This window comes from Phialemonium atrogriseum (assembly GCF_030411735.1).
Source record: "Phialemonium atrogriseum strain 8032-3 unplaced genomic scaffold QBC33scaffold_9, whole genome shotgun sequence".
In the NCBI taxonomy this organism is placed as follows: Eukaryota; Fungi; Ascomycota; class Sordariomycetes; order Cephalothecales; family Cephalothecaceae; genus Phialemonium; species Phialemonium atrogriseum.
Genome location: NW_026848146.1, coordinates 632,486 through 656,778, shown reverse-complemented (window position 1 = coordinate 656,778; position 24,293 = coordinate 632,486). Strand labels below are relative to the sequence as shown.

At 55.3% G+C, this 24,293-nt stretch overlaps 8 protein-coding genes across 8 annotated transcripts; 4 read left to right on the top strand and 4 right to left on the bottom strand.

The window, feature by feature from the left end:
* Nucleotides 1-1,690: 1,690 nt before the first annotated feature.
* QBC33DRAFT_535292 (uncharacterized protein) lies at nt 1,691-5,014 on the top strand. The gene is made up of 3 exons (XM_060427611.1): nt 1,691-2,614; nt 2,731-3,710; nt 3,786-5,014. Exons 1-3 carry the CDS (start codon nt 1,913-1,915, stop codon nt 4,681-4,683), a joined length of 2,580 nt encoding a protein of 859 aa, XP_060284744.1. The 5' UTR covers nt 1,691-1,912; the 3' UTR covers nt 4,684-5,014.
* Nucleotides 4,976-7,099, bottom strand: QBC33DRAFT_535291 (Sas10 C-terminal domain-containing protein). Its single transcript, XM_060427610.1, has one exon. The coding sequence runs from the start codon at nt 6,967-6,969 to the stop codon at nt 5,050-5,052; it is 1,920 nt and encodes a 639-aa protein (XP_060284743.1). The 5' UTR covers nt 6,970-7,099; the 3' UTR covers nt 4,976-5,049.
* A 126-nt stretch (nt 7,100-7,225) lies between these two features.
* Nucleotides 7,226-9,090, top strand: QBC33DRAFT_535289 (uncharacterized protein). Its single transcript, XM_060427609.1, has 3 exons — nt 7,226-7,637; nt 7,698-7,829; nt 7,919-9,090. The coding sequence occupies exons 1-3, from the start codon at nt 7,512-7,514 to the stop codon at nt 8,726-8,728; spliced, it is 1,068 nt and encodes a 355-aa protein (XP_060284742.1). The 5' UTR covers nt 7,226-7,511; the 3' UTR covers nt 8,729-9,090.
* A 99-nt stretch (nt 9,091-9,189) lies between these two features.
* On the bottom strand, nt 9,190-10,350 carry QBC33DRAFT_577531 (uncharacterized protein; the record flags this gene model as incomplete). The annotated part of the gene is made up of 1 exon (XM_060430987.1): nt 9,190-10,350. The coding sequence occupies one exon, from the start codon at nt 10,348-10,350 to the stop codon at nt 9,190-9,192; it is 1,161 nt and encodes a 386-aa protein (XP_060284741.1).
* Nucleotides 10,351-11,539: 1,189 nt separating this feature from the next.
* QBC33DRAFT_489818 (uncharacterized protein) lies at nt 11,540-13,331 on the top strand. Its single transcript, XM_060425452.1, has 2 exons — nt 11,540-12,543; nt 12,631-13,331. Exons 1-2 carry the CDS (start codon nt 11,751-11,753, stop codon nt 13,026-13,028), a joined length of 1,191 nt encoding a protein of 396 aa, XP_060284740.1. The 5' UTR covers nt 11,540-11,750; the 3' UTR covers nt 13,029-13,331.
* A 1,900-nt stretch (nt 13,332-15,231) lies between these two features.
* On the bottom strand, nt 15,232-16,527 carry QBC33DRAFT_449352 (putative guanine nucleotide-binding protein subunit alpha; the record flags this gene model as incomplete). The annotated part of the gene is made up of 4 exons (XM_060424514.1): nt 15,232-15,281; nt 15,331-15,887; nt 15,945-16,287; nt 16,410-16,527. 4 exons carry the CDS (start codon nt 16,525-16,527, stop codon nt 15,232-15,234), a joined length of 1,068 nt encoding a protein of 355 aa, XP_060284739.1.
* Nucleotides 16,528-19,917: 3,390 nt separating this feature from the next.
* Nucleotides 19,918-21,543, top strand: QBC33DRAFT_381483 (Smr domain protein). Its single transcript, XM_060424063.1, has 3 exons — nt 19,918-20,109; nt 20,214-20,314; nt 20,507-21,543. The coding sequence occupies exons 1-3, from the start codon at nt 20,076-20,078 to the stop codon at nt 21,173-21,175; spliced, it is 804 nt and encodes a 267-aa protein (XP_060284738.1). The 5' UTR covers nt 19,918-20,075; the 3' UTR covers nt 21,176-21,543.
* Nucleotides 21,544-21,910: 367 nt separating this feature from the next.
* QBC33DRAFT_449317 (pyruvate kinase) lies at nt 21,911-24,125 on the bottom strand (the record flags this gene model as incomplete). The annotated part of the gene is made up of 10 exons (XM_060424512.1): nt 21,911-22,304; nt 22,366-22,618; nt 22,677-22,725; nt 22,806-22,828; nt 22,882-22,924; nt 22,976-23,018; nt 23,133-23,233; nt 23,315-23,379; nt 23,447-23,640; nt 23,713-24,125. 10 exons carry the CDS (start codon nt 24,123-24,125, stop codon nt 21,911-21,913), a joined length of 1,578 nt encoding a protein of 525 aa, XP_060284737.1.
* Between the last annotated feature and the right edge of the window lie 168 nt (nt 24,126-24,293).

Genomic DNA, 24,293 nt, shown 5'->3' with positions numbered 1-24,293 from the left:
GGACGGGTGGGTTACTTCAACGGTAGAAAAGATAGGAACAAATAAATCTAAGTGTCAAATCTACCCTTTTCGTACATCATTGCCATTACTTCCCCAAAACAATCAGGTGAGCTCTAAAGATGCAGATTTCACCCATCCCGAAACCCTCAGTCTTAAGACCGCCATATCCTCAGTCATACATAACATAACGTACAACTATGAAATTCGACAACCTTGCGGACCTTAACCCCGGTTCTGGCCACACCCTCCGAGGGGCTTTGCTATAGCTGCCTCACCTCCATCCCCCGCCGGGCAAGCGCTGACAAGTCTTGACAACCTTGCTTGACCCGGACGACGAAACACGCGGCCGTCATCCCAGCCGGGCTGCTAGGAGGATCAGGTGCATATGCGACAGCTGTGGGCTTCCGGGACCCGTTTCTGGGCCGATACAGCCAAGCAAGGGTTGACCACGACGCCTGAGTGGCGGGATGGCTGTTCTCATGGGGGAAGGTCATTTTAAAGCATGACCCGGGATTGAACATGACTGGACCAACAGCTGGGTCTTCCTGAATGGCCGCCAAGTTACATTGCGAGTATCAGGGTGGGTTACGAGCCAGATGTAGTCATCGCAGCTGTTGCCTTTCAGGAAAGCGTGTGTAAATCTAGAACTTGAAGAAATGTTCGGGTAGCAAGGCATAAGGCCGGGATGAAGAACATGATCTAGAAGACGCGCCCCCACAGGTGATGGATACCCGATCATATCATCGAGCGTCTGGCAACACCGGCTCGCGCAGATCCTCTCGACTTACCCGTCGTTTAAGCTTGGCACGGGGACATCAGACGAGGCGTGAGATGGCCTATTCCACGGCAAAAAGGGAAAATGGAGGAAGAGGATCGAAGAAGTGGAAACGAGAGAGAAAAAATCGAGAGGGCTAAAGTGCCAGCCGACTGGTTGACGCAGACGCTGTCGGAGTGCATTCTTCACAGCGGGTCCCAAATTCATGCGTCTGCACCCAAAAAGCCTGCCCTTGCGCCTGTGATTTGCTCTTCCTTCTTGCCATGCATGGTATTAGGGCATTACCTAGACACTCGCTTCATCTCACGACCGGTATACACACTGGAGGGAGGCGAGAATCCCAGTGGACTTGAATTGGGATGAGACTGCCTATTAAAAAAAACAAGCTGGCTCGACGAATGGCGATAGGGAGCAGCCCCCTTGGCCCGGCGCCCAAGTTCCTAAACGCACAAGAAGGGGTCTGCGATCTTGGCTGGAGGTTTGGTGTGTCCATTCAGCACACAGAACAGGGTTCTGGATTTCTGGAATTTTATATCGAGAGAAGCCGACCCCCCATCTAGGATCAGGGCTGATCGCCGTGAATGGAGGAACTGGGGGCGGCGATGGCATGCATTGAAGATAAAGTGGCTGATTGTTTGGAAGCGCCCACTTTTGGGACGGTCGGTGCAGGGGGAGGAGCCATGGAAGTGGTCTCATTTGCCGGCCAACCCCAAGCTCGTCTGCGGAGGCGATCCTTGGTTGCGTGTGTCGTGGACGACGGTGAGACGATGGCCTAGTTCTGTTTCAGATCTCGCCCTGCAGCGATACTTCTGCTCCCGCCTGGCGTCACCCAGAGAGCGAAGTACTTCCCTTTTCCCAACAGGAGGCAGTGTGGGAGGTATAAACCCGAGAGAGATCCTCCTGCCGCGGTACCTGAACTCCTTTTCCTGTCATCTCCTCCCCTCAACCTAGCTCTGTGGAAGTGAAGCTAATTTGCCTTCCCTTTCTCTGCTTCGAAGGGACCTCGAATTCCCATTCCGCCAAGCCATCCAATCGTATCCCGTAGGGCAGAACAAGGCACCCTGCTTATCGATAACACATGCGGCTAGTGGAGAGGTAGCGCCTGACTGATCGAGCCACTCAGAGCATTCAGGAACCATGTCGGTGGAGCTCGAAAGCGGTGTGTTCCGGGGCACTGACGGCCAGCTGCCGAATGAGCCCCACCAATTGCTGCCCGGCAACGTGGAGACGGTCGAGAAGTTCCCAGACTATTGTTTACAAAACCACATTATCGGGACCAGCAACGCAGGAGCGGCAGGACTATCGTTGCCATTACATTTAGCGAATATACCACAGATACCACAGGGCCGGCCACCATCTCTTTCTATTCAATCTGTTACCTCTTCCGAATACTCGTCCCACTCGGACAAAGACACCACCTTCGATTCGCGCCGCTCCTCCATCATCAGCAGTGTATCCTCGTACAGCTACATCTCCCAGGGTCACCAGGGCCACCAGACCAACGATCCGCAGCAATCTCTGACTCGGAGCCGTCGAGACGCCAAGCAGTTGCATGCCGCCCGCCTACAGCGCTCTGGCTCGACCAGCCTAAGCATCGGTACCAAGCAGGACACCTCGCCAATCCGCTCAAAGTCGAAGAGATTCCAGAGGACCGGCTCCCCGGCCGACGCCTTTGCCGCCAAAGAACCCGCACACGAGCAGGGACTGACCAGGATGGCCTTTGCCGAGCAGCAACGCTGGATCACCGTCCAGCAGAAGACCTTTACGAAATGGCTGAATACAAAGCTAGAATCGAGGGAACTCGAGGTTAAGGACTTGGTGACGGACTTGAGCGACGGTGTAAGTACTACCTGCCCATACCTCCGATTAGTGACCGACTCCACCACTGCTTTTTGTAGCCAGTCAGCCAGCCAGCAAGACAGACCACTAACTGCCTCTCTTCCCCCCCAACGCAGGTAATCCTAATTCATCTGCTAGAATGCCTCTCGAGCGAGTCACTCGGCAGGTATGCCGCGAAGCCCAAGCTGCGGGTGCAGCGGTTCGAGAACGCCAACATGGCCCTGAACTTCATCAAGTCCCGGGGCATCCAGATGACCAACATTGGCGCCGAGGACGTCGTCGACGGCAACCGCAAGATCATACTCGGCCTCATCTGGACCCTCATCCTGCGGTTCACCATCAACGACATCAACGAGGAGGGCATGACGGCGAAGGAGGGCCTGCTGCTGTGGTGCCAGCGCAAGACGGCCTGCTACGACGAGGTCGACGTCCGCGACTTCAGCGCGAGCTGGAACGACGGCCTAGCCTTCTGCGCGCTCCTCGACATCCACAGGCCCGACCTGATCGACTACGATGCCCTCGACAAGTCGGACCGCCGCGGCAACATGCAGATGGCGTTCGACATCGCCCACAAGGAGATCGGCATCCCGAAGCTGCTGGACGTGGAGGACGTCTGCGACGTGGCGAAGCCGGACGAGCGGAGTCTGATGACCTACATCGCCTACTGGTTCCACGCCTTCTCCCAGATGGAGAAGGTCGAGAACGCCGGGCGGAGAGTGGAAAAGTTTGTTAATAACATGCAGGGAGCGTGGGAGATGCAGCACGCGTACGAGCGGAGGATGGCGGAGCTCTTGAAGAACATACAGACACAAGTGGAGAGCTGGCAGCTGGCAAAGTTCGAAGGGACGTACGTCGATGCCAAGGCACAAGCTACCGAGTTTGCCTCGTATAAACGGGGCAGGAAGAGGGATTGGGTGGCGGAGAAGAGTGAGCTGGCTACGCTGCTAGGTAATATCAAGACGAAACTGGGGACATACCGGTTAAGGCCGTATGAGCCGCCGGCGGAGCTAAGGTTGGAAATCTTGGACACGGAATGGGCCAATTTGTCGAAGTCGGAGATGACCCGGGGGCAGCTAATTAACGAGACGATCCGAGAGTAAGTTACTGGCGATCTTGGTTACGGGATGGACGATCCCCACGGGAGAGCGGCGAGACTAACCGCTCGTCTTAGTATCAAAAATGGCCTCCGGAAGTCGTTCGCAGATAAGGCCAATGACTTCGCGCTGGCCCTGAACACGATGCAGCTGGCCATCTCGGGGCTAGAGGGCGACGTCGAGGACCAGCTCCACCACGTGCGGAAGCTGTCAGACAACCTGTCGCCCCTGGATGCCTATCTGGAAACCATCGCGGCCGTAGACGCCAAGTGCCAGGAGGCCAACATTGAGGAGAACGACTTCACGACCTACACGTACGATGAGCTGTGCTACGAGCTGTCGCTCGTGAAGTCGTCCGTCTCAAAGAAGCTCGCCTTCCTGGAGAACCAGATGGTGGCGCGCAACATGACCAACCTGACGCCGATCCAGCTCGAAGAGTTCGAGTCCGTGTTCCGCCACTTCGACCGCGACGACACCAACAGCCTGCAGGAGCTCGAGTTCTCGGCCGCGCTAGCGTCGCTGGGCCTGGTCTTCAGCGAGGACGAGATGCACGACTACTTTGTGGCCACGTCCAACGGCCGCGACCGCGTCACCTTTGAGCAGTTCATCCGCTTCATGGTCGAGGTGACCGAGGACCAGAACACGGCCGAGCAGGTCTTCCAGTCCTTCCGCGAGGTCGCCGACGGGAAGCCGTACGTGACCGAGATGGACCTCCGCCACTCCCTCGTGCCCGACGAGGTCATCGAGAAGCTCGTCGACATCATCCCGCCGCACCACGGCCCCGACATGGCCGCCGACCGCGGCGCCCCGCAGTACGACTACATCGCCTTTATGGACAAGCTCATCAGGGAAGAGTCCGAGGACCGCGCCGCCGCCGAGAGGGGGGTAGCCCCGCTATCACAGGACAGGCCGGACGGGCGCGGCCGGAGCATGAGCCCTACGAAGCAGGTGGGCCTTATGAACGGGTTTCACTGAACGGGGGGAGGTGTGGGGAGGATAGATGGGTGGGGTTAACTGGAGCGGCTTTTTGCTCCGGCTGGATGATGATATTGGTGCTGAATTCGATTTTGGGTGCATGGGTGGAACCGGATCATACATACCCCTTACTTGAGCTTGAGAAACCTATTAGTCTTATTGTTTCTTTAGAACTTACCAAGTATATATATACAGCTCTTTCTTGACTTGCGCTCTCCCCCGTCCGATGACAGGATACGCCGTGGGAGGCAGGCGACGTGGTCAAAAGATATGAAGAGCGTCTTCAGAACACCCCACGTACACAGTCTCGCAAGCATGTGGGGAAAACGCCATCTATTTCTTCTATACGAACAGCTATGACAGCTCTCAGAACTTGACACTCTTGACCAATCCCGTCTTGATACCCGACAGCTCTCCCTGGTAGCCCCCTGGGCCCTCGCCGCCCTTGTAGGTGGACCGCATGCTCCTCAGCTTCTTCTGCTTGTCGGCGTACATCATCCTCTTCTTGACCCTCGGGTTCCGCACCTCCTTCTTCCTCCTCGGCGTGAGGCCCTTGTTCTTCAGGACCGCGTACGTGATCTTCCGCTTGCCGTCCTCGCCGACCACCTCCTGCTCGACCACCCTCTCGCCCTTCTCCGCCGCCTTGAGAGCCTCCTGCCTGGCCGCCTTCTCGTCCTTCTTCTTGCGCGACGCCGAGGCAACCATGTCGTAGTACTCGTCGTCCTGGTCCTTCAGCGCCTCCCCGCCCTCGCCACCATCGTCGCTGCCGCCGCCGTCACCGTCGTCGTCGCCTAGGTCGACGCCGTGCTTGCTGCCCTTCTGGCCCCGGCGCTCCGCGTCGGCGAGCAGGCGCGCCTGCCGGTCCCTCAGGCGCTCGCGGTAGGGTATGTCCACGTCGCCGCCGGCATCCCGGCCGGCGCCGGCCCGGCGGTTGGCCTTCTGCACGATCTGCGACGTGTAGAAGCGCAGGCTCTTCTTCCGCTGCGCCTTGTCGGCGGCGGTGCGGGCGTCGATTGTGTCCTCCTCGCCAAAGTCGGAGCGCTTGTCGTCGTCGGTCAGGTCGGCAGCGGCATCGGCGTCGGCATCAGATTGGGGTTCCCGAGACGCAGTCCCTGCCTTCGAGGCCTTGGCCGCCTTCTTGGGCTTTCTAAGGAGGTCCGACAGGTCGGCGAGAGAGTCCTCAATGGCCTGTGCCTGTTTGGCCTTCGCTGCCGCCTTCTTCTTCAAGGCCTTGATTTGCTTGAGGGCGGCCTTGTCCTTGGGTGCCTTGTCGGCTGGCGCTTCCGCTTGATCCGCCATCTCATCGTCCTCGGGAGGAGATAGCATGCCGGTGTCTGATACTGGGCCCTTCGAAGGCTGGAGCTTCTTGACCTTCAGCCACATCTCACGGCAGTTCATCAAGGTTTCCATAATGTCGTGGTCCCTCAACTCAGCAGGGTCCATTGTCGTTGGCGCACCATCGCTATCTCTTGCCGGTGAGGTAAGAATGGCAAAATAGCTCGCCAGAGACGCGATATAAGATCCGAGAACCCAGACCTTTACCACTTCCAGCGACTTGCTTGGCTTGCCCACGGCCTCTTTCTGGCACTCGGCCAGAAGGGGCTGTAGAGTCTGGAATTCGTCGACCAGGTAGTCGAATTCGGGATACCGCGCCTGCAATAGTTTGTACCTGTCTTCGGGAGTCATGTCCTCGGTGATTTTTGCATCCTTCAGTGTCTCCGTCACAACGTCCCCGCCTTCGGTGGCGTCGGTCGTTGGGGCTAGCCAGTCCTGTTCATCGAACATGAAGTCTGCCTCGGACATCTTTGCAAGCTTCTTCTGCTGCAGTCTTCGGGCCTCGGCCTCCTCCTCCAAGGCATCGGCCTCGGTCTCAATCTGGTCGGCATCGTAGTACTCCTTCTTGGAGGAACCCCACCAGCCGGAGTCGTCTTCCTGTTCGCCTCCCTGCTCCTCGTCCGACACTTCTGGATCTTTTCTATTCGTAGCAGCGGACTTTGCCTTTTTCAATGGCTCGCCTTTGCCGCCCTCGTCGTCGTCGCTCTCGTCGGAATCCGCCAGGACTTCTTCGTCCGACAATTCGAGGAAGGCCTCTTCGTCCTCGAGTCTCCTCTGACGCTTCGATCGGGGCTCTTCATCGAAATCAATCCTGTCCTTGTTCATAAAGTACTCTTCCTCCGAGTCGGCGATGTCCTCGAAGGTGTTGATTCGGAGTCGAGCATCGGCGGGGTCGACATCTTTTGGGCCGCTTGATGCCGCCTGCCGGGGCGCCTTTCTCTTCTTGGCCATTTTTCTTGTTTGTTTGTAAGGCCGTGACCTACCCGAATAAACTAACAAAGTAGGCCGACTTTCTCGATGTAAGATGTCACAAAGTTGGTGGCAGTTGGGTCGCCAATAAGCTGGCAAGCAAAACTTCGGTTTTTTTTTCCTTTGCAAATTTCGGTGGGCCCCACCACTAGCGGCTGTAGCCGGCGCCAAGCTGGAGGTCAGTGCTTCCACTTAAGTACCTACACTTCAAAGCTAAAATTAGCTGCTGAGTGTCACTTTGAATTCAATGTCAGAAGCCGGGTGTGGACTTTGAGAATCGCTTTGGGAACTGGTGAGCAGAGCAATCCATTAAGCGTCATCCTTCAGTCAGGTGGCTCATGAGACTCCCTATTTCTCTTAGTATGATACTGACTAGCTATTAGAAACGAGCTCCAATCATACAGGGCGTCGTGGCAGGTCTTGTGGTGGATTACCCAATTCCTTTAGAAAGGAGGAGGCAATTGACGTGTCGGAGTGCATGTCAAGCCCCTTTGTTCCACTAGCACCTCTTCAACCAGCTTTGGATGGATTACCTCCATAACTCCAGCCAGACGTTGATCGTGACAGTTGCTACAGGCATAGTATTCACGACTCTAGCTGTGATAATGGGGATGTTTGGTAGGAAGAACCACATGCCAGTGGAGGGCCGGGTATGAACTCTGGTTTGGGTTGATCGAATAAGGGGAGCAGTGATACTGACCGGACACCAGACGGTTCTCCTCACCGGCGCCACAGAAGGGCTCGGCCGCAGTGCTGCCCGCCAACTTTCGGCCCAGGGAGCGAACATCATCATTGTCTCCCGTAACGTTGGGAGGCTCGAGGAAGCAATTGCTGAAATACGGGTAGGCACCCCAGCTCCCAGCCTGTCCCGGAAAGAGGAGCTGCCCTCTCAGACAGGCCAACATCGTGTCCGCTAACCATATTACTTCAGTCCGCCGCCAAGTCGCCGCAGCAGCAGCGCTTCCACCACATCAGTGCCGATGTTTCCGAGCCCAACTACGCCGGCGAGGTGCTCGCGGAGGCGATCCGCTGGAACGGCGGCGCGGCGCCCGACATCGTGTGGTGCGTTGCCGGCATGTCGACGCCAATGCTTTGGGCCGACGACGGGTCCATGGACGCGGCGCGGCGCAACATGGACGTCAACTACTTCGGCGCAGCCGAGATGGCGCGCGCCATCCTGCGCGAGTGGCTTGCCCCCGAGAACGCCGTCGGGCCAGGCGAGAAAAGGCCCGAGCCCAAGCACATCGTCTTCACGGCCTCGGTGCTCGCCCTGTTCGCCATCGTCGGTTACGCTCCCTACACCCCGAGCAAGTGGGCGATAAGGGGCCTGGCCGACACCCTGGCCCAGGAGCTGCTGCTGTACCCCGACAACCCCGTCAAGGTCCACGTTGTCTACCCCGGGACCATCACCAGCCCCGGGCTGGAGCGGGAGAACAAGACCAAGCCCGAGATCACCGTCGAGATGGAGAAGGACGAGCCGCCCCAGACGCCGGATGAGGTCGCCGAGAAGTCCATCGCCGGCCTGCAGGCCGGGAAGTGCTTCGTCACCGTGTCGTTGCTCGGCGAGCTGATGCGGTGCGGCGTCATGGGCGGGTCGCCGCGCAACAACTGGTTGGTGGACACGGTTGTGGGCTGGTTCATCCCCATCATCTACTTCTTCGTGCTCAGGGCGATGAACGGGCAGGTGGGCGGATGGGCGAGGAAGCATGGCCATCCAAGCACGTATGGGAAGAAGGCGTGAAGTGAGGCCCACAAGCCTGCCATAAGCTTGCCACGATATTTTCATCGCTTTATTACTTTGCCCTCACCTTGAGGTTCGGGGCGGATGAAATTAATATCATACTCATTGATACCCTTTAATTTATTTATTCATTTTGTAGGGGGAGTCGACAGGGCATGGGTTATGGAACCTTGGGAGCTTTAAGGAGAACTCGAAGGACAACTATATTAGTTCATTGTTCAAAAGGAGCTTGTATGACATTGTATATCACCTGGCTTGAAAATGGCAAGATCTTCAAGCTATAGGGAAGAGGCCTCGATGCCATAACAACCAATGATTATTAAGACTCAAACTAGGGGTATATCATCTAAACGAAAATTCACGGCTGAACAGTCTTGCAAGCCATGAGGAGGACTCGAGTAACCCGATACGCTGGCGAGGACTCTCTCGCTCTTGGGACAGATCGCTACCCGCCAAGGGGCTCAAGTCAAATACATAAACCAGCCGGACTCCGGCTGGATCGTGTCGAAAACACCCCGCCGCGACTTCCTTACACCTCCCTCACTCGGTGGCGGCTCGCCCCGAGACTGTACCGCCTTGATCGCCACCGACCCAGCGACCATTTCCGTGGGAATGGTTATCCCGTCGTTCATCAAAGTGACCGGCACCTTCGAGAACCCCATGGGGATCTGGCTCCTCGTCAACCTGGGGCCGCGGCTGCCGGCTCCGTGTTTCTGCTCGTGCAGGCATTCCCCCTTCTCGTTCCAGTAGCAGAACGCGGTGATCCACCCAGAGTATGCAACGGTGCCGCTGCCGTTTGGGTCGTGCTTGTTGACGATGCCCTGCCAGAACGCCAGGGCCGCCTCGCCGTCGGGATCGCGGAACGTCTCGAGGAACCCGTCCAGCACCGGCTGCAGCGCCCGGTACCACCGCCTCGCGCCCTCGCCGAACCCGCCGGAGCCGAGGCGGTCCGCGCACCGTTGGGCGATCTCGACCCAGTCGTCCGCCTCGCCGAGCAGGGTGACGGCGGGGATGCCGCAGCGCGTGCCCCAGCTGTAGGTGAAGTACTTCTGCATCGTGCCCATGAAGACGATGCTCGCGACGGCCTCGTCGTTCTTGTCGGTCGTCGAGAAGGCCGGCAGCACCCAGCCGCGCAGGCTCGGGTCCTTCATGCCGTCGGCCATCAGCCCGGACATGAGGAACGCCATGCGGCCGTGGTCGATGCCCTTCAGCTCGGCCTCGATATGCAGGCCCTTCTGCCCGGAGTGGTCGACGAACAGGTCGCGCAGGTCCTCCGCGTTGGCGTTGACGTACGCGCTCAGCTGCGTGAGGATGGCCAGCCAGACGTCGTCCGGGCGTATGACAAGGTTGTGATGGTCGTTGTAGGCCTCGAGGCAGGCGAAGACCAGCCCGTTCTTGGCTGCGAAGAGGGCCGATTTCTGGTCTGGTTGGGCGAAGGAGTTCTGGACCAGGGTGCGCCTTTTCTCCGCTGCACCGTCGCTCTTGCCTCGGACATAGCTATCATCGCTTGTAGTCAACGACAATAGCTGTTCCGGCGATGTCGCGTGCGTGAATCTGTGAGACTTCTCCCGATTATCCCAAGCTACGGCGGTGCAGCTCGACGGTTTGATGGTGACTGGCATCGTGCTTCTCCTCTCAGGTCAGGCCGACTTGGCGGGAGGTAGTCAGGGGGGATGCCCGGACAAAAGTACCTCTTTTTTAGTAGACAATGCGAGATGATCAGTGGAGTTGACATCCAAAGGGCGTCGATTCGAACATCGGTTGGTCCATCTCCGCCAAGCCTGGTCAGGATCATACAGAATCGTAGCGGTCCGATCCTAGAGCCTGCTGTGAGGGATTACCGCCAGGGCAGCAAATTTTTAAATCCTCTTTGACCACATAGCCGGTCATTATATGTTACCTGGGTACTTGTTCACGTAGGCTTTTGCAATACAGAAGGTAGGTACAGTTAGAGGACTGGAGACTTGCCCAAGCCGCTAAGCCCTATCGCTGACCGAGGATCACCAAAATTGGCACTACGCACGGGGATCTGTGCACTTCCGGATCGCGGTCACGGGCCGGTTGCTCTTGACATTTTCCGGCCTGCCAGTCACATCACCACCGGGCTGCGCCGGAGTGGGAAACGATCGCCCTCGCAGGTTAGAGCGTCCGTCATAACTCGAATTGCCATCGTTTACTTTAAAGGGGGATTTCACATCGGTGGCGGAACGGGATCAAGGCCAACGTTACCAGCCAGCCTAAGTCTCGCCAAGTGTCAATAGAACGATATCTCACTTGCATCTCAATATTGGTAGTAGGCCACTAGGCATTTTGGAACCCACAGTTTCGCTATTCCAGCGCCGAATACGTGCCAGTCTCAATGTGGAGAGGAAAGTGATGTGAATGGTTCATTTCACTTATATCTCACAAACTAGCACTTCCCCCAACTGGCAGCCACTGATTGCCCATTACAGTAATAGTTGACGAGGTGCAGTTCCACGACATCCAGCACATCCTGAGATCGGCTTCAGTACTTGTACAGCTTTATTGGCCGCACCCAATATCCCCCAAGCTTTGGGAAGACAGCACTTGTTCAAGGACGGACCATATAGCTCGAGCTTGGCAACAGACTATTTGACAAGACTTGCATCGAGATGGATCGATCTGAGATCACTGTGACGCACTCCCGAGGAAGCGATACTGTGTATGTGCGAGCTCAGAGCAGGCAAGTACCTAGCACGATTGGTGGGTAGTCGCGCATTTAGCCAAGGAATGCTGGCTCGTGCGCTATTAAACTGGCCAATCGGAAATTGGGTCCAATAACATGTGATACGGCCTGGGCGAGCATCCAGACCTCGCCAGACTGGATGGAGTCGGGTCGAAAATTTCCTCCAAACCACCCATTCCCACCCGCCAAAAATTATCACAACTTACAGCTGACGACAGCTGTTGATCATTCCTCATCTATCCCAAATCAATAAGTCGCCGGCCCGCCTTGGCTGATCGACTGCACCGGGCATTTCGCCGAGTCTCGACTGCAAGCATGAAAGGCGTCATGCGGCCTCCGCGCGGCCGACCGAGCAAGGTGGCCAAAATTAGCGCACCCACACGCCGCCCTGGCCGCGGCCATGTCGTGTCACCCGGTAAGGCCGGCCAGTTCGACGAGAGCGGCATGGTCGACGAGATGAACGCCGCCGCGGCCGCCGCGGCCGCTGCTGCCGTCGCCGTCGCCGCCGAGATGGATGACGGCGAGGCCGATGGCCAGATGGAGGAGGATGGCGGGGATGACGACGCCGTCGCCGCCGCCTCGGCCGGCCTCGCGCACACGGAAAACGTCGACCTCAACACCGCCGCCAACATCCTCACGAATGGCAGCGTCGGCTCATCCTCCGGCGTCATGGCTCTCCAAGAGCAGCACGGCGTCCACGCCCACCAACCACCGGCACCAATGGGTGGCCCGCAACACCTCGGACCTGGCGATCACGGTCATGCCCATAACATGGACCCGAGTTTTGTCAAGACTACAGAGGAGCTGTCCCGCGAATCTGGCTACGAATCCCTCAACATCGACAGCGGACTTGCCAAGCGTCTCGCGCGCGAACCGGGGCTGAGGATCGCCCAGCAGCGGCGGCCTGAGCAGCAGCTCAACCTTGCCCGCAGGAGCAACGTCGAGGCTCTGTTTGCCCACATCGCCGGCGACTTGGCGCCTACCCCCTGCAAGAACTGCCACAAGGGCCACGGACCTTGGAATACCTGTGTTGTAGTGGATGGCCAAATGTGCGGGAGTTGCGCCAATTGTTGGTTCAATGCCAGCGGCGCCCGTTGTAGCTTCCATGGTGCGGTCCTCCCGATGAACCCCTCCCCCTTCTCTCCCGTCCACGCAGGGAGACAGTCACTGACCTTCGATCTGTACTCTGCGATAGAGACGCGCAACCCCCAGGCTGTGCATCACCCTTCCTCGCTTCTAGCTGGCGGCAGCGGTGGTTCCCCCCAGGACCACTCGGCTAGCTTTGCCATGTCACAGCAACTGCCTCTGCCCTCCGCCCCGGCTCACAACTCACTTGCCGCCTCTCTGAATCTCGGCGGGCCCATGAGCAACGACCCGGTCGTGCGATACACCATTGACAGGGCGATTGCCGACTTACGCGCTGCCGACCGCAAGACACGCCAGATCATGATGATCGAGATCGCCGCCAAGCAGCTAGCCCTGCAAATATTGGAGTACGAAGAGTCGGTTGCAGCCGAACAGCAGCAGCAGCAGCAGCAGCAGCAGCCCGGCCCTCCCCAGGGCCAGCAGGACCTAGGAGGTGACGGTGTCTAGGATCTCATCGGGTACCCAGTATAGAAGAAGACATTTGAGCTCTCTCGCACATCGCCGGCATCTATTGAACGCCGACGATCTATGTTTTCCGCCTGCTCTCTGAGTCTACGAATTCAGGCTTGCCATCTTGGTAGAGGCGCCACATCAGATCCTCGCGGTCGAGAAGCTATATCGCGCCGAACCTCTCACTGCGGATCAATATCCATGCCACAGAACCCACCTCTCCGCTTCTCGTGTCACTCCCCGCTCACAAGGAGTTCTGGGCTTTATTCCGACGTCCCGGCGAACATCGGGGCTGTGGGGGAAAAGGGAGGGGGGGTGGGGGGGTGGGGGGGGGTGGTTTCTTTTTATGCTTGTTACAGTTCCACCACCTGCAGTCTATTCCGCGAAGGTTTGCGTAATAGCAGCCTATCGACACCCCTCTCCTTTTCCTTTTTTTTTGCTTGCCGCCGTGGCCGGGAGACACTACCCCCCGGGAGCGCGCAGGACTTTGCAAGATGTGGTTAGAGGGTATCACAGTTTCGCCCATGTTGTTTCCTGCGGCTCCCTGAGTTTTTGGGCAAGCGTTTCGGTAATCATGAGGATCATGCATGCGAGGGTTTTGCAGCTCAAAATGAGCTCTCTGCTCTGTAATCTTTGTTAAGTACCTAGATACAGTCGGGCGTGTAGGAGGGACACGATAGGGATGGGACAGAAAAGGGTATCGCTAAGGATAGGATGGTCAGCCTTGCCATGTGCAGGCTCGATGATGCGAAAGCAGAGTATTTCATTTTCTGCATCTGTGCATCTCACACTTTACTCATCAGGAAAATAAAAAGTTATCCTTGACTTGTTACCTCCTTACAATGCTTCCCCACCCTTCTCTTACACAAAGAACCGGGATAACACCCCTCTCTACCCTCCCCAATATCCACACCCCCGGGACCATGTTTTAACCCTCTCCTCGAAACGACCAGAGAAACGCCAAAGGTTCGTCTCGTAATCAACTCGATACCAGCCATAAAAGTCTTTGTATACGTCACAACTTGGAAGACCATCCACTATCTGGGCGTATGTCTCGGAGGCAAAAGTGCCGGAGAGGAGGACAAGGAAGAGGAGGACGGGGGAAATCGTAAAAAGAGAAGGCTACTCAAATCTCCCATCCAACCACCAACTTGTTTCGCCTGGGTGCGGGGAGTAGGCAGTTAGTTAGGTACGACCTCAGGATCACACGAGAGGAGTCCCAGGCGTGCTGGTTGTGTTACTGTGCCCTAGTAAGACCCTTGCCGCTGGAGCAAATAGGAAGCTGAAGTTTCGACGCTGTAACACGCATATCACAAGCATGACCTCCAGCTACTGCAGGAAGTTGCGCCACTGTTAGTGAACTTGGTTCCAGTATCTCCTCATCTACCCACTCGTGCCACTGAAGCTTAAGTCGGATCATATTCAAGATGACCGTGCAGGGCAGTCCATGTCCTGAATTAGAGATTTCATATAACTGGGAAGTGTAGATCTGTTTCGCAAATCGGGGCCCAAGGCAACAAATAGAACAAGGAAATCGGCGGTTTTGGAGCTGGGTGACGATCCTACAAAACATTTCACGGGCACCAAGTTTCATAGCAACTTTGTTTGTGTCATGGACAAATCCAACCATTCAACCAGCCCCCTCCAGAAGCAACCTTTCTTGGTATATGGAATGCATCGCAGGACAGGCAGGCGCTGCTAACTCTCGCCTCCAGCCCCATTCCCTGGCTCATAAAAATCGCAGTGCTCGCGCCATTTTCGTCCAGGACGGGGAGGCCGTTATTGATGTCATAGTGGGAAGAAAACGAAGAGAGAGAAAGAAAGAAAAAATCAAAACACAATCCACTGAAAATCATAATTAAACAAGATAGTGTACCCCAATAGTCCGTACTTCTTTTGAGACGCACAGTCCTAATGAATGCCTGCCTCCCTCTCTCTCTCTCATATCTGTTACAAGCCTCCTACCCTGGCAGCAGAACCGAGCAGCCCATGATACCGTGGCAGCGACCGAAAGCCGGAATGAGCGGGGCGGAATGAGTGGGTTGAGACGGAACTCACGGAAGTGATCCGTGGAATCGATTATTGCTGTGGGGAGGGAGGAAGGTGCAAACATTTCGGCCGCCACATGGGCGATGTGGCTTCGACCAGTCGATTACGTTGCGTGTGGGTATAGCTGGAGTGGTGACTTTGTAGATCCGACTTAGATTAGACCGCACAAACGAAGGTTCTCCTGGATGATGATATCTGTGACTTCTTAGCGTCCTGGTTCTACGAATCAGTTCTTGGCAGGGCACCTTACCGTTGACCGCGGCCATGACGAAGCGGATCTGGGTAGTGTCGGTGGCACATGTGAAATGGGTATAGATCTGTTTTGTCTCGTGCTGGTTCAAGCTGACGAAACGGTTCAGAATGTACTCGCATGCCGCTGAGTAGTCGTCGCCACCCTCGTAGTCTGGGAAGTAGTTCTTCATGGGGCTGACTGGCAGCTTCTCCTTGAAGCGGTCGATCTTGTTGAGGAATAGGATGATGGAGGTCTTGATAAACCACCTCGAGTTGCAGATCGAATCGAACAGGGTCAGAGCCTCTTGCATACGGTTGACAGTCTCGTCCTCAAACAGCAGCTGGTCGTATTCCGAGATGGCAACCAAGAAGAGAATTGTTGTGACGTTCTCGAAGCAGTGAATCCACTTCTTGCGCTCAGATCGTTGACCACCCACGTCGAACATCCTGTATGTCAGGTCTCCGATGATGAACGTCGTCTCGGTTATTCCAGTCGTCTTCACACGGGACCGCAGCACATCCTGGTCATTCGGCATGTAATCGGGGGCGGCGATGCGGGCGATATTGTCGAAGTAACTACGGACCGCCATGGTTAGTTATGGTTGTCGGGCGACCAAGATTGCAGTTACTTACTATCTTGCAGAGTCGTTCAGTTGGTATTCCCTCGAGCGCTTGAAGCACTCCTGTACTCCACGGTCCTTCCATAATGTTTCGATAGCGTTGCCCACCTCTGGAGGCAGAACATCTCCTTCGATTTGGGCGGGCTGCATGAAGATGGTCTGGACGTGATATTCCATGCGTTGGTCCTCCAGGGGGAGCTCGAGCGACTCCATCGCCTCGAGGATAACTCGCATTGACTGGACCGTGTTGCTGAAAATAATCTCCTTGAACGACTCCCGTTCGTCACGCGAGTATCCGCCCTCGTGGATAAGCTTCATCTGCTTCAAAATAGTCGACTTTCCGGATTCACCAGCACCTGGGAGAATGCTGCGTTAGTCCGTTATCCAAGTACTAACAGAGCATCAAAGTTTGCTGTCATCGGGTGGCCGAAAGGCGCGGACATCGATGGAGGGAGAGATAATAATAGAAAACACGTACCCAGAAGGAGCATCTTGATCTCATTGCGCTGCTGCATGCGATCCCGCTTCAGCTGGTTCTCAATCTCCTCGTTCCGGGCCTTGCCCTCCTTCTCTTCTGTGCTCATTCCGCAACCCATTTTGGCTGTCTATCTTTCTGCACGCGCCACTAGAGGGCGAAAAGATATAGTTGGTGTAAAGTATCGCGAGGATCTAGGATTTTCTGTTAGCCAAGATCCAAGCTCTGGCAATGGCTTTAGGTTGCCGTAGTTGCTAGATTGCCGAGATGTAACCGAGCGAGCAGTTTGAGGTTGTCGGAATGTTGTATCAAATGGCAAACGATGGAGAGGCGTTCAAGCCATTGATGGTGAAGCAAGAAGCCTGACAGCCATGTTGCCCTCTGCATGGGAGGAGATGGCATGGGAGAGAAGGTGAAAGACGGGGAGGTTTGGGTTTGAAAGCTTACCTTGCCACCGACCTAGCTGTATGATGACCGTCAATTGAGGCTATGGACAAGGCGACGATAGAAAAATAAGGAAAAGCCGTCGAGGTTGATGGAAGGGAGCGAATGCACTACAACAGCAGGTGTTGGAGGAACCCGGGAAATTCCCGAGTTTATTGACGGTGTGAGGTGCAGACGAGGTTGGCGAGAGATGAGGAAGGGGGGACGGGAGGAAAAAGAAGAAGCACGGGCAGGCACAATGCGAAGACACTAGGTAACCAATAAGGCACTTTAGTTTACCTGAAATCTTTTGGGGGGCGCAAGTACCTCTGTTGTAGTGCACACCAAGCCCCTACCATGTATGTACAGTACCTTTGTACACACCAAATTAGGGTGGGTACTGGCAACGAATGCTTGGCAAAGGAGCAACAGCAGCAGTCAGTGGGGAAAGGGCCATGCAATTTTTGGGAAGACCCCAGGGACCCATGTCTCCCAGAATTGTTTGATCGTTACTAACTACCTTGAGTGCCTTGTGCCGGGAGTACCGCGTGCCTGGCTAGTGCAGGTTGGGTCCAGCACAAAGAGCCAGCTGAGTACTTGGGGTTTCACAATGTTTCTGTACCTACCTACACTACACTGCCCACCCAGCCTGGGTTTCCAGTGAAATGACGGGCCCGCCCTCACTGTCAAAGGGGAAGCGAACAGAAACAGAAACCACTGTCCGTTTCTGGTCATATCATCAAGCGCAAGTGGACCCTCAAGATGAAGGAACAATGGATTCCTTTCATAGTGTGGATTTCTGACAGGCGGGGAGGGCCGAGAAGGCTGAGCATGGTCAACGAAAACCTTCTCTGTCAGTATGTAGCCACCCACCACCCTTCCTCTTGGTGTTTCAGTATCTTCTTCGGCTTGTCGTCTTGTTCTTTGAATTTTGAATTTTGGAAGAGGTGAGGCATGGAGGATCACCGCCGTCTTACCGCACTGTTTGCTCGGACAATGATAACGGGCGTCACAAGACAGGGGTCGAAGGAGCTTGCATTGCTGGCAACCATTACGGAATCGCAGCGGGTAGTATGGCGCGACCGATCTGCCTTGCCCTTGCTATTTGGTCCAGATCGATTCGCAATTCTTCAATTTGGTGCTCTCTGCTGAGTACCGGCCTAGGTAGGTAGGTAGGCTTTACTTCACCGTAAGGCTGGTCCCTACACCTCCCACCACGGCCTCGCCGAGGAATATCTGGGTTGAATGGCGGAAAGCTAAAATTGAACATTGAAATCTCCGGGCCAATCAGAGAAGTGTCCAAGACAGGTACGGGGCAATGTCCAGCAAGTACGGATTACAGGAAAGGGGAATGAAAAATAAAAGAACTGCAAGTGCCAGAAAAACTCCAGCTCTTGGAGCTCATACTTTGTTCTTTTGCCGGAGCAGACCATGGGCAACGACCCCGGCTTTTTGCCGGCTGTTGACTGCCGTCTGTTTCGGACGGCTGATGAATTCAGTCCCGTCGGCGCCCAAAATGCGCCTTGGTTGGGACGGTGGCCGGCAAGTGCCACCTACTACGCAGTAAGGTGTGAGCGAGACATATCTTTTACGCAGCGTCTTGCTTCAAGTCCATGTCCACTCCAGACGAGCAGACTGCATGGCTCATCTAGGTAGCTAGACAGTTCATCGCAGCTTGCCTTCCAACGACGGCCCCAAATACAGGGGAAAGCCATCGTTGGCTTGCCGTAGCCCTCCCAAGCCGGACACAACGAAGACCTCATGGCCAGAAACACAGCAATAGTCTGTGCTCATGGATGTCATACTGGCGCTCTCGTCACAACTTTGCCTGTTGTGTGCTTTCTGGAGATCTCTCTGGGAATAAAGGCAGTTATCCATGCAGGCTTGAAACAGTGCTATGATTAGCCGGCATCAATTTGCTATGCATCATTTACTATGGTAGAGACGCGGAGACGCAAAACCGGAGTCCGAGGCTGGTATCATTAGGGCTGATTGCAAGGTGTGTCATGGACTGCCGTGGCATACACGTATGCTATGGTACACACCTACAGATCTGACGGTGAGATGCGCTGTGGTTGATGTATCCGCTCGATGCCTGAATGCATCTCGAACAACTGCGGGTCTAGGCTGGGGACGGATGAGCGAGATCTGCACTCCCTTTACGGAGTACTCCGCAAAATATGTTCCGGTCCCCAGGCCAGCGCCAGCGATCGTCGCCTTGCGACCCATCCGCCGGCCGCGTTGGCGGGTGAACGAGCTAAGGTACTGTACCTAGATAGGATGAATTCCAACTGCTGGCCGATGTTACCAATCCCCAATTCCTGCGGATTGGCGAATCTCGCTCGCATGAGACAGACGACTGTTCAACGGACGGCGGGGTCATTAATCACATCATATGAGCACTAACCCCTGTAATTGCCAGTGGAGAATTTCCTGACTCCACAGTTTGCAGTGGGACCCTGTTCTTCTAGAAGCCATGGTTGCGACGAATCATTTCCCGAATTCACTGTGGCTTCTCAGGGGTAGGATGACCTAAACGGCTTCATCTCCCCTAACCGCGTAAAAAAAAGAAGAAAAAAGCATGGCTTTGGATTTTGGAATGCCAGTGATAATTACGGAATTAATTACCGTAGATCTTGCGCGGTTATTTCTACGTACCTACTTATAGGTAGGGTATCATGAGAACATTGCTGGGTGTGGTTCAGGAGAGTCAGATCCTTGTGAAGCCTTCCAACTTCCCACAGTTACCCCTAATTGTCCAATTCCCCCCCTTTTTCCACTTTCGATGTGGGACCTCTACACGACATCGCGTTCCTATCAATATTGGCTCCACAAGCAAGGAGAGGCGCCAAAGGCACCTATTCGTATGTCTATACGTACATGGCCGTAAAAAGAGGCAACTCTGATGCATGCATCTGCTGCAGAGCATGCAATAAAGCGGCAGGCAGCCGAACCTTAAAATGCGAGGTCAACCAGTGTATTATCTCACCTGACTCGCTGACTTCCAGGGCCACGGCCCCCGTCTCCTGCACTGGCCGGGATCCTTCAGCCTCGTTAGCGGCATGAGGCTGGCGGCTGGAATTGTTCACTAATCCCAAAATAAAATAATAAAAATAATCAAGTATCAACTACCATTGGCATTCGCACCCAATTGATGAACACACGCGCCTATTAGACAGCGAGAGGCTCACTGTCCCTTTCCGGCCATTTTACCGCCCGAGACAGATAGCCTTGTTCTTCCACAAAATGGCCATCCCCATGACACGGCTGGGCGACCGCGGTATGTGCATGACAACCCCTGCCTCCGCTTGTCGGGACACCTCAGATTGTAGCCCCTCCCTACTGAACCCAATGCACTGACAAGTACCCCATGCGGCATTTCAGCCTTCAACCACAGCCCGGGCAACGATGTTGAGGCCGAGTACGACCGCCTCCGGGATCTGGCGCGGCAAGAGGCGGCCAAGAAGAGCTCGTGCTTTGATCGGGTATGCCCAACGCCCCCCTCCCTCGGCCTTTCGCATCCTTCCAGTCCTTCTCAACCTCCGCGCAAAAAGCGATTGAGGGGGATAATTGTTATACACAAAGATGGGGAAAGAGAGAGAGAGAGTGAGAGAGAGAGAGAGAGAAACACATACATACAGAATGGCCATTAATCTCTTCCACCACCCTCTCCGCAGTCACACCAAGCCTACGAGCGCGGCGACGGCGCCGGGGCCAAGTCGCTGTCCAACGAGGGCAAGCGGCACGCGGCGCAGCAGGACGCGTACAACAAGCAGGCCTCGGAGCTCATCTTCCGCGAGAACAACGCGCCGGGCCGCGTGGCGGACGACACGATCGACCTGCACGGCCAGTTCGTCGACGAAGCCGAGGCGATCCTAGGCGCGCGCATCCGCGACGCCCGCGCCCGCGGCCAGCCCCACCTGCACGTCATTGTCGGCAAGGGCAACCACAGCGTCGGCCATGTGCGCAAGATCGGCCCGGCCGTCGAGGCCATGTGCCGCGACATGGGCATCCACTACGCCGTCGAGGAGAACGAGGGCCGCCTCTACGTCGACCTCACCGGCGGACAGGTCGGCGCCGTCCCCCCCCCGCTGCCGCAGCAACCGGCCGGTCACCAAGGCGGCTACGCAGGCACCGCGGCGGGATACCCCGGCGCGCAGCATGGTGGTGGTTATCAGCCTCAGCAGCATCAACAACCATATCAACAACCACACCAACAGCAGCAGCAGCAGCATTACCAACAACAGCAGCAGCAGCAGCAGCAAGGCGACGGGGTCGAAGAACTAGCGAAGAAGTTCTTGCCCAAGATAGTGCGCGAGCTGAAGGCTTGCTGTATTGTTATGTGAGCCTTGTCAACGGCCATCAACTTGTTTTATTTACCTTCGCCGCTGAGGCCATATACTCGATCTTGCGGCATTGGGTAGAGCCGGGCGATCCAGGGGGAGTTGGGTAAGGACTTACCGGGTTTTGGGATATTATGCCAACACATAATATATTTGTGTGCTGTTATCGATAGCGTTCAGAATTCACCAGTTCTAGACTATCGATCGTATTTTTGAAGTACTATTCGGTACTAACAAGCCTGGTGACTGTTTTGGTCCGATTCCTTGCTCTCTGGCCCTCACGACCCTCAATGTCTCGGTTTGGAAGTCTGGAAGAGCAACTGTCAAGTCCTCCTGCTTTCCTAATAGGAGTCTTTGGTTTTGTTTCTGCTCCACCCTTGCTGGGAACTTGAGGGTTGTCATACTAGACCAAGCGACAGGCCTTGAACATTGAACATGCTGGATGGCAAATCATGACAGGCGAAGCTGCCTGGGGTACCTAGCACTGCAAATGAAGTAGAGACACCAACCAGATCTGTGAAATCAGCGAGTTCGACTGTATTTCTCACCGACGCTCAAATCTAACTTGACCAGATTCACAAAGCCAGACCCAGAATACCAGGCATGAGTACCTAGCCACTTCCCAAACCAATCTAGAGAGTGCACGTCCCTGGCCAATCTTGGTATCCAAAACTCTATATCGCTTTTATATTTGCCCTCGTTTGTTCCCGGTCAGAAACGGCCCTGCCTGTCTAATGCCTACTCAACGAAGCCCAAGTGCTCGGGGTCAGCCTTCACGATCCGCAGGGTGTTCGTGTGTCCCATGCCGCCGCACCAGCCCTGGACGACAACGACCGTGTCATCCTTGTTGAGGAGGTCCAGCTCCATCGCCTTCGTGATGCCCCACTTGATACGCTTGTCGACGTTCTCCTGCCAGTTGACCTTGGAGAAGTCGGGCTTCGCCTGCGGGAACAGGAAGGGGTAGACGCCGCGGTATAGGTGGCTGAACCGCGAGGTTGTCGCCTCCCGCGTGACCATGAGAATCGGGCATACCGGCCGATACTTGGAGATGAGGCGCGCCGAGTCTCCCGAGGTCGAGAGGACGACGATGGCGCCGGCGTTCAGGTCGAGGGATGTCCGTACAGCAGCCATGCTATATAATCTTGTAAGCCCTCTTCATCCTAAAGAGTTTCGGGAGTCCATTCTTGTCTTACGCGCAGGATTCGACGGTGGAGACCGGACGCCTTGTCAGTGAGACCATCTCTTCGTAATGGCTGACATAGGAGATGATGGACTCTGCTCGCAGACAGGTCTCACTCATCTCGTAAACGGCCAGTTCTGGATAAAGTCCTTTCGCAGTCTCGCCGCTGAGCATAACGCAGTCTGCTCCATCAGTGACGGCGTTGCCAACATCTGCGATCTCAGCACGAGTAGGCCGTGGGTTCTTGATCATGCTCTCAAGCATTTCTGTTCAGAATTGCGGTTTAGCGTTTACTCTGTTTAAAACCATAGGGCTCCCACATACGGGTTGCACAGATCACTGGCTTTCCGGCTATGTTGCACATGGCGATCAACTGTTTCCCTAAGTCAGCATGTGGTACTAGTGGAATTGTCACTGTCATGAAGGACCGCGATACGGTCGCCTCTCACTTACTTTCTTTTGGGCGCCAAACACCTCTGAGACAAGAGGTCAGCTACCAAGCACAACAAGTTTTCATAGATATCCATACCAGCAGCGGGGATTTCGATGCCAAGATCTCCTCGAGCAACCATCTGTGTGATTGAGTTAGTGTGTGCCATTTCACCTGGATTAGGAATACTTACGACACCGTCTGTCTCTTGGAGAATATCAGCAAAGTTGTTGAGTCTAGAAACATTTATGTTAGCAGGGATGAATGCGCTCCAGGAGTAGGTTTCTGCGGATGTATCGGGCCTTCATCGAACAAGGCATTTTGAGGGCTGTGAGTGTATTCTAACATACCCCTGACGGTTCTCAATCTTCGCGATGATTTTGATATGCGCGCCCTCAGGACCCAGCACATCACGGATGTCCCTGATATCCTTGCCGCTTCGAATAAAGCTCTATCTTTGGCATTAATATTTTCAACTAGAAAAATAGGTAGGGTCTTGAGACTTGGGGTAGCCTAGTTCTGTATAACTCACCGCAAAGACCATGTCCACTTTGTTCTTCACGCCGAACACGAGATCCTTCTTGTCCTTCTCCGACACTGCCAAATTGATTAGTTACGGGGGGTTCACTTCGCAAGGACTGGCATGAGATGGGTGGGAACGTACAGGCCGGGAGGTCAATGTCTGTATTGGGCAGATTCACCCCCTTCCTGGACGAGATGAAGCCATTGTTCCTGGCGCGAACCTCGATGTTCTTATCATCCTTGATCTGAAGAACATCAAAGGCAAGAACCCCATCGTCGACATAGACGATCCGACCTGGCTTGATAACCTTGGTTATATTCTTGTAGTCGACGTACCTAACAATGATAGTAAGTTTTCAGACTCCAAACTCGGATGAGAGACTACTGGCTAGTGCTAGACAGGCTTACATGGTTCCAGCATCACAAGAGGTTGCGTATGCTTCGTCAGTAGTAATGGTCATGACAGTCCCAGCAGCAATGGGGATATCTTGATCGTCCTTGGTGTTGCCGGTCCTAATCTCGGGGCCCTTGGTATCAAGGGCAATAGCGAGGTGACGGCCAGGCTTGGCCTTCTCGGCGGCACGAGTGTTATCTATGACGGATTGATGATACTCATAGCTACCATGAGAGAAGTTCATTCTCACGATGTTCATCCCAGCCTCGCGGAGCTGATTGATGGCCTCGACAGAGTTCGTCTTGGGCCCGATGGTGCAGATGATGGAGGTTCGCCGATATGTCTTGGCCGGAGTGAAGGAGGTATCCAGGTTGGAGAGCCATTCGACTCTGCCCCTCATGGCGAGGTGATCGAGGGCGTTGACCATGATGATAGAGTTACGATGCAGTGCTGAGAAAAGATATCTGTGATGGAAGTACGAGAAGTAGAGAGCGGATAGGGCAAACGGGCGTCAATGATTTCCGGTGGGCGGTTCCGCAAGTGAAGAGTCGATGTCACAAAATATCTGATTTTCCAGTCCTTGTCGGTCAAATCA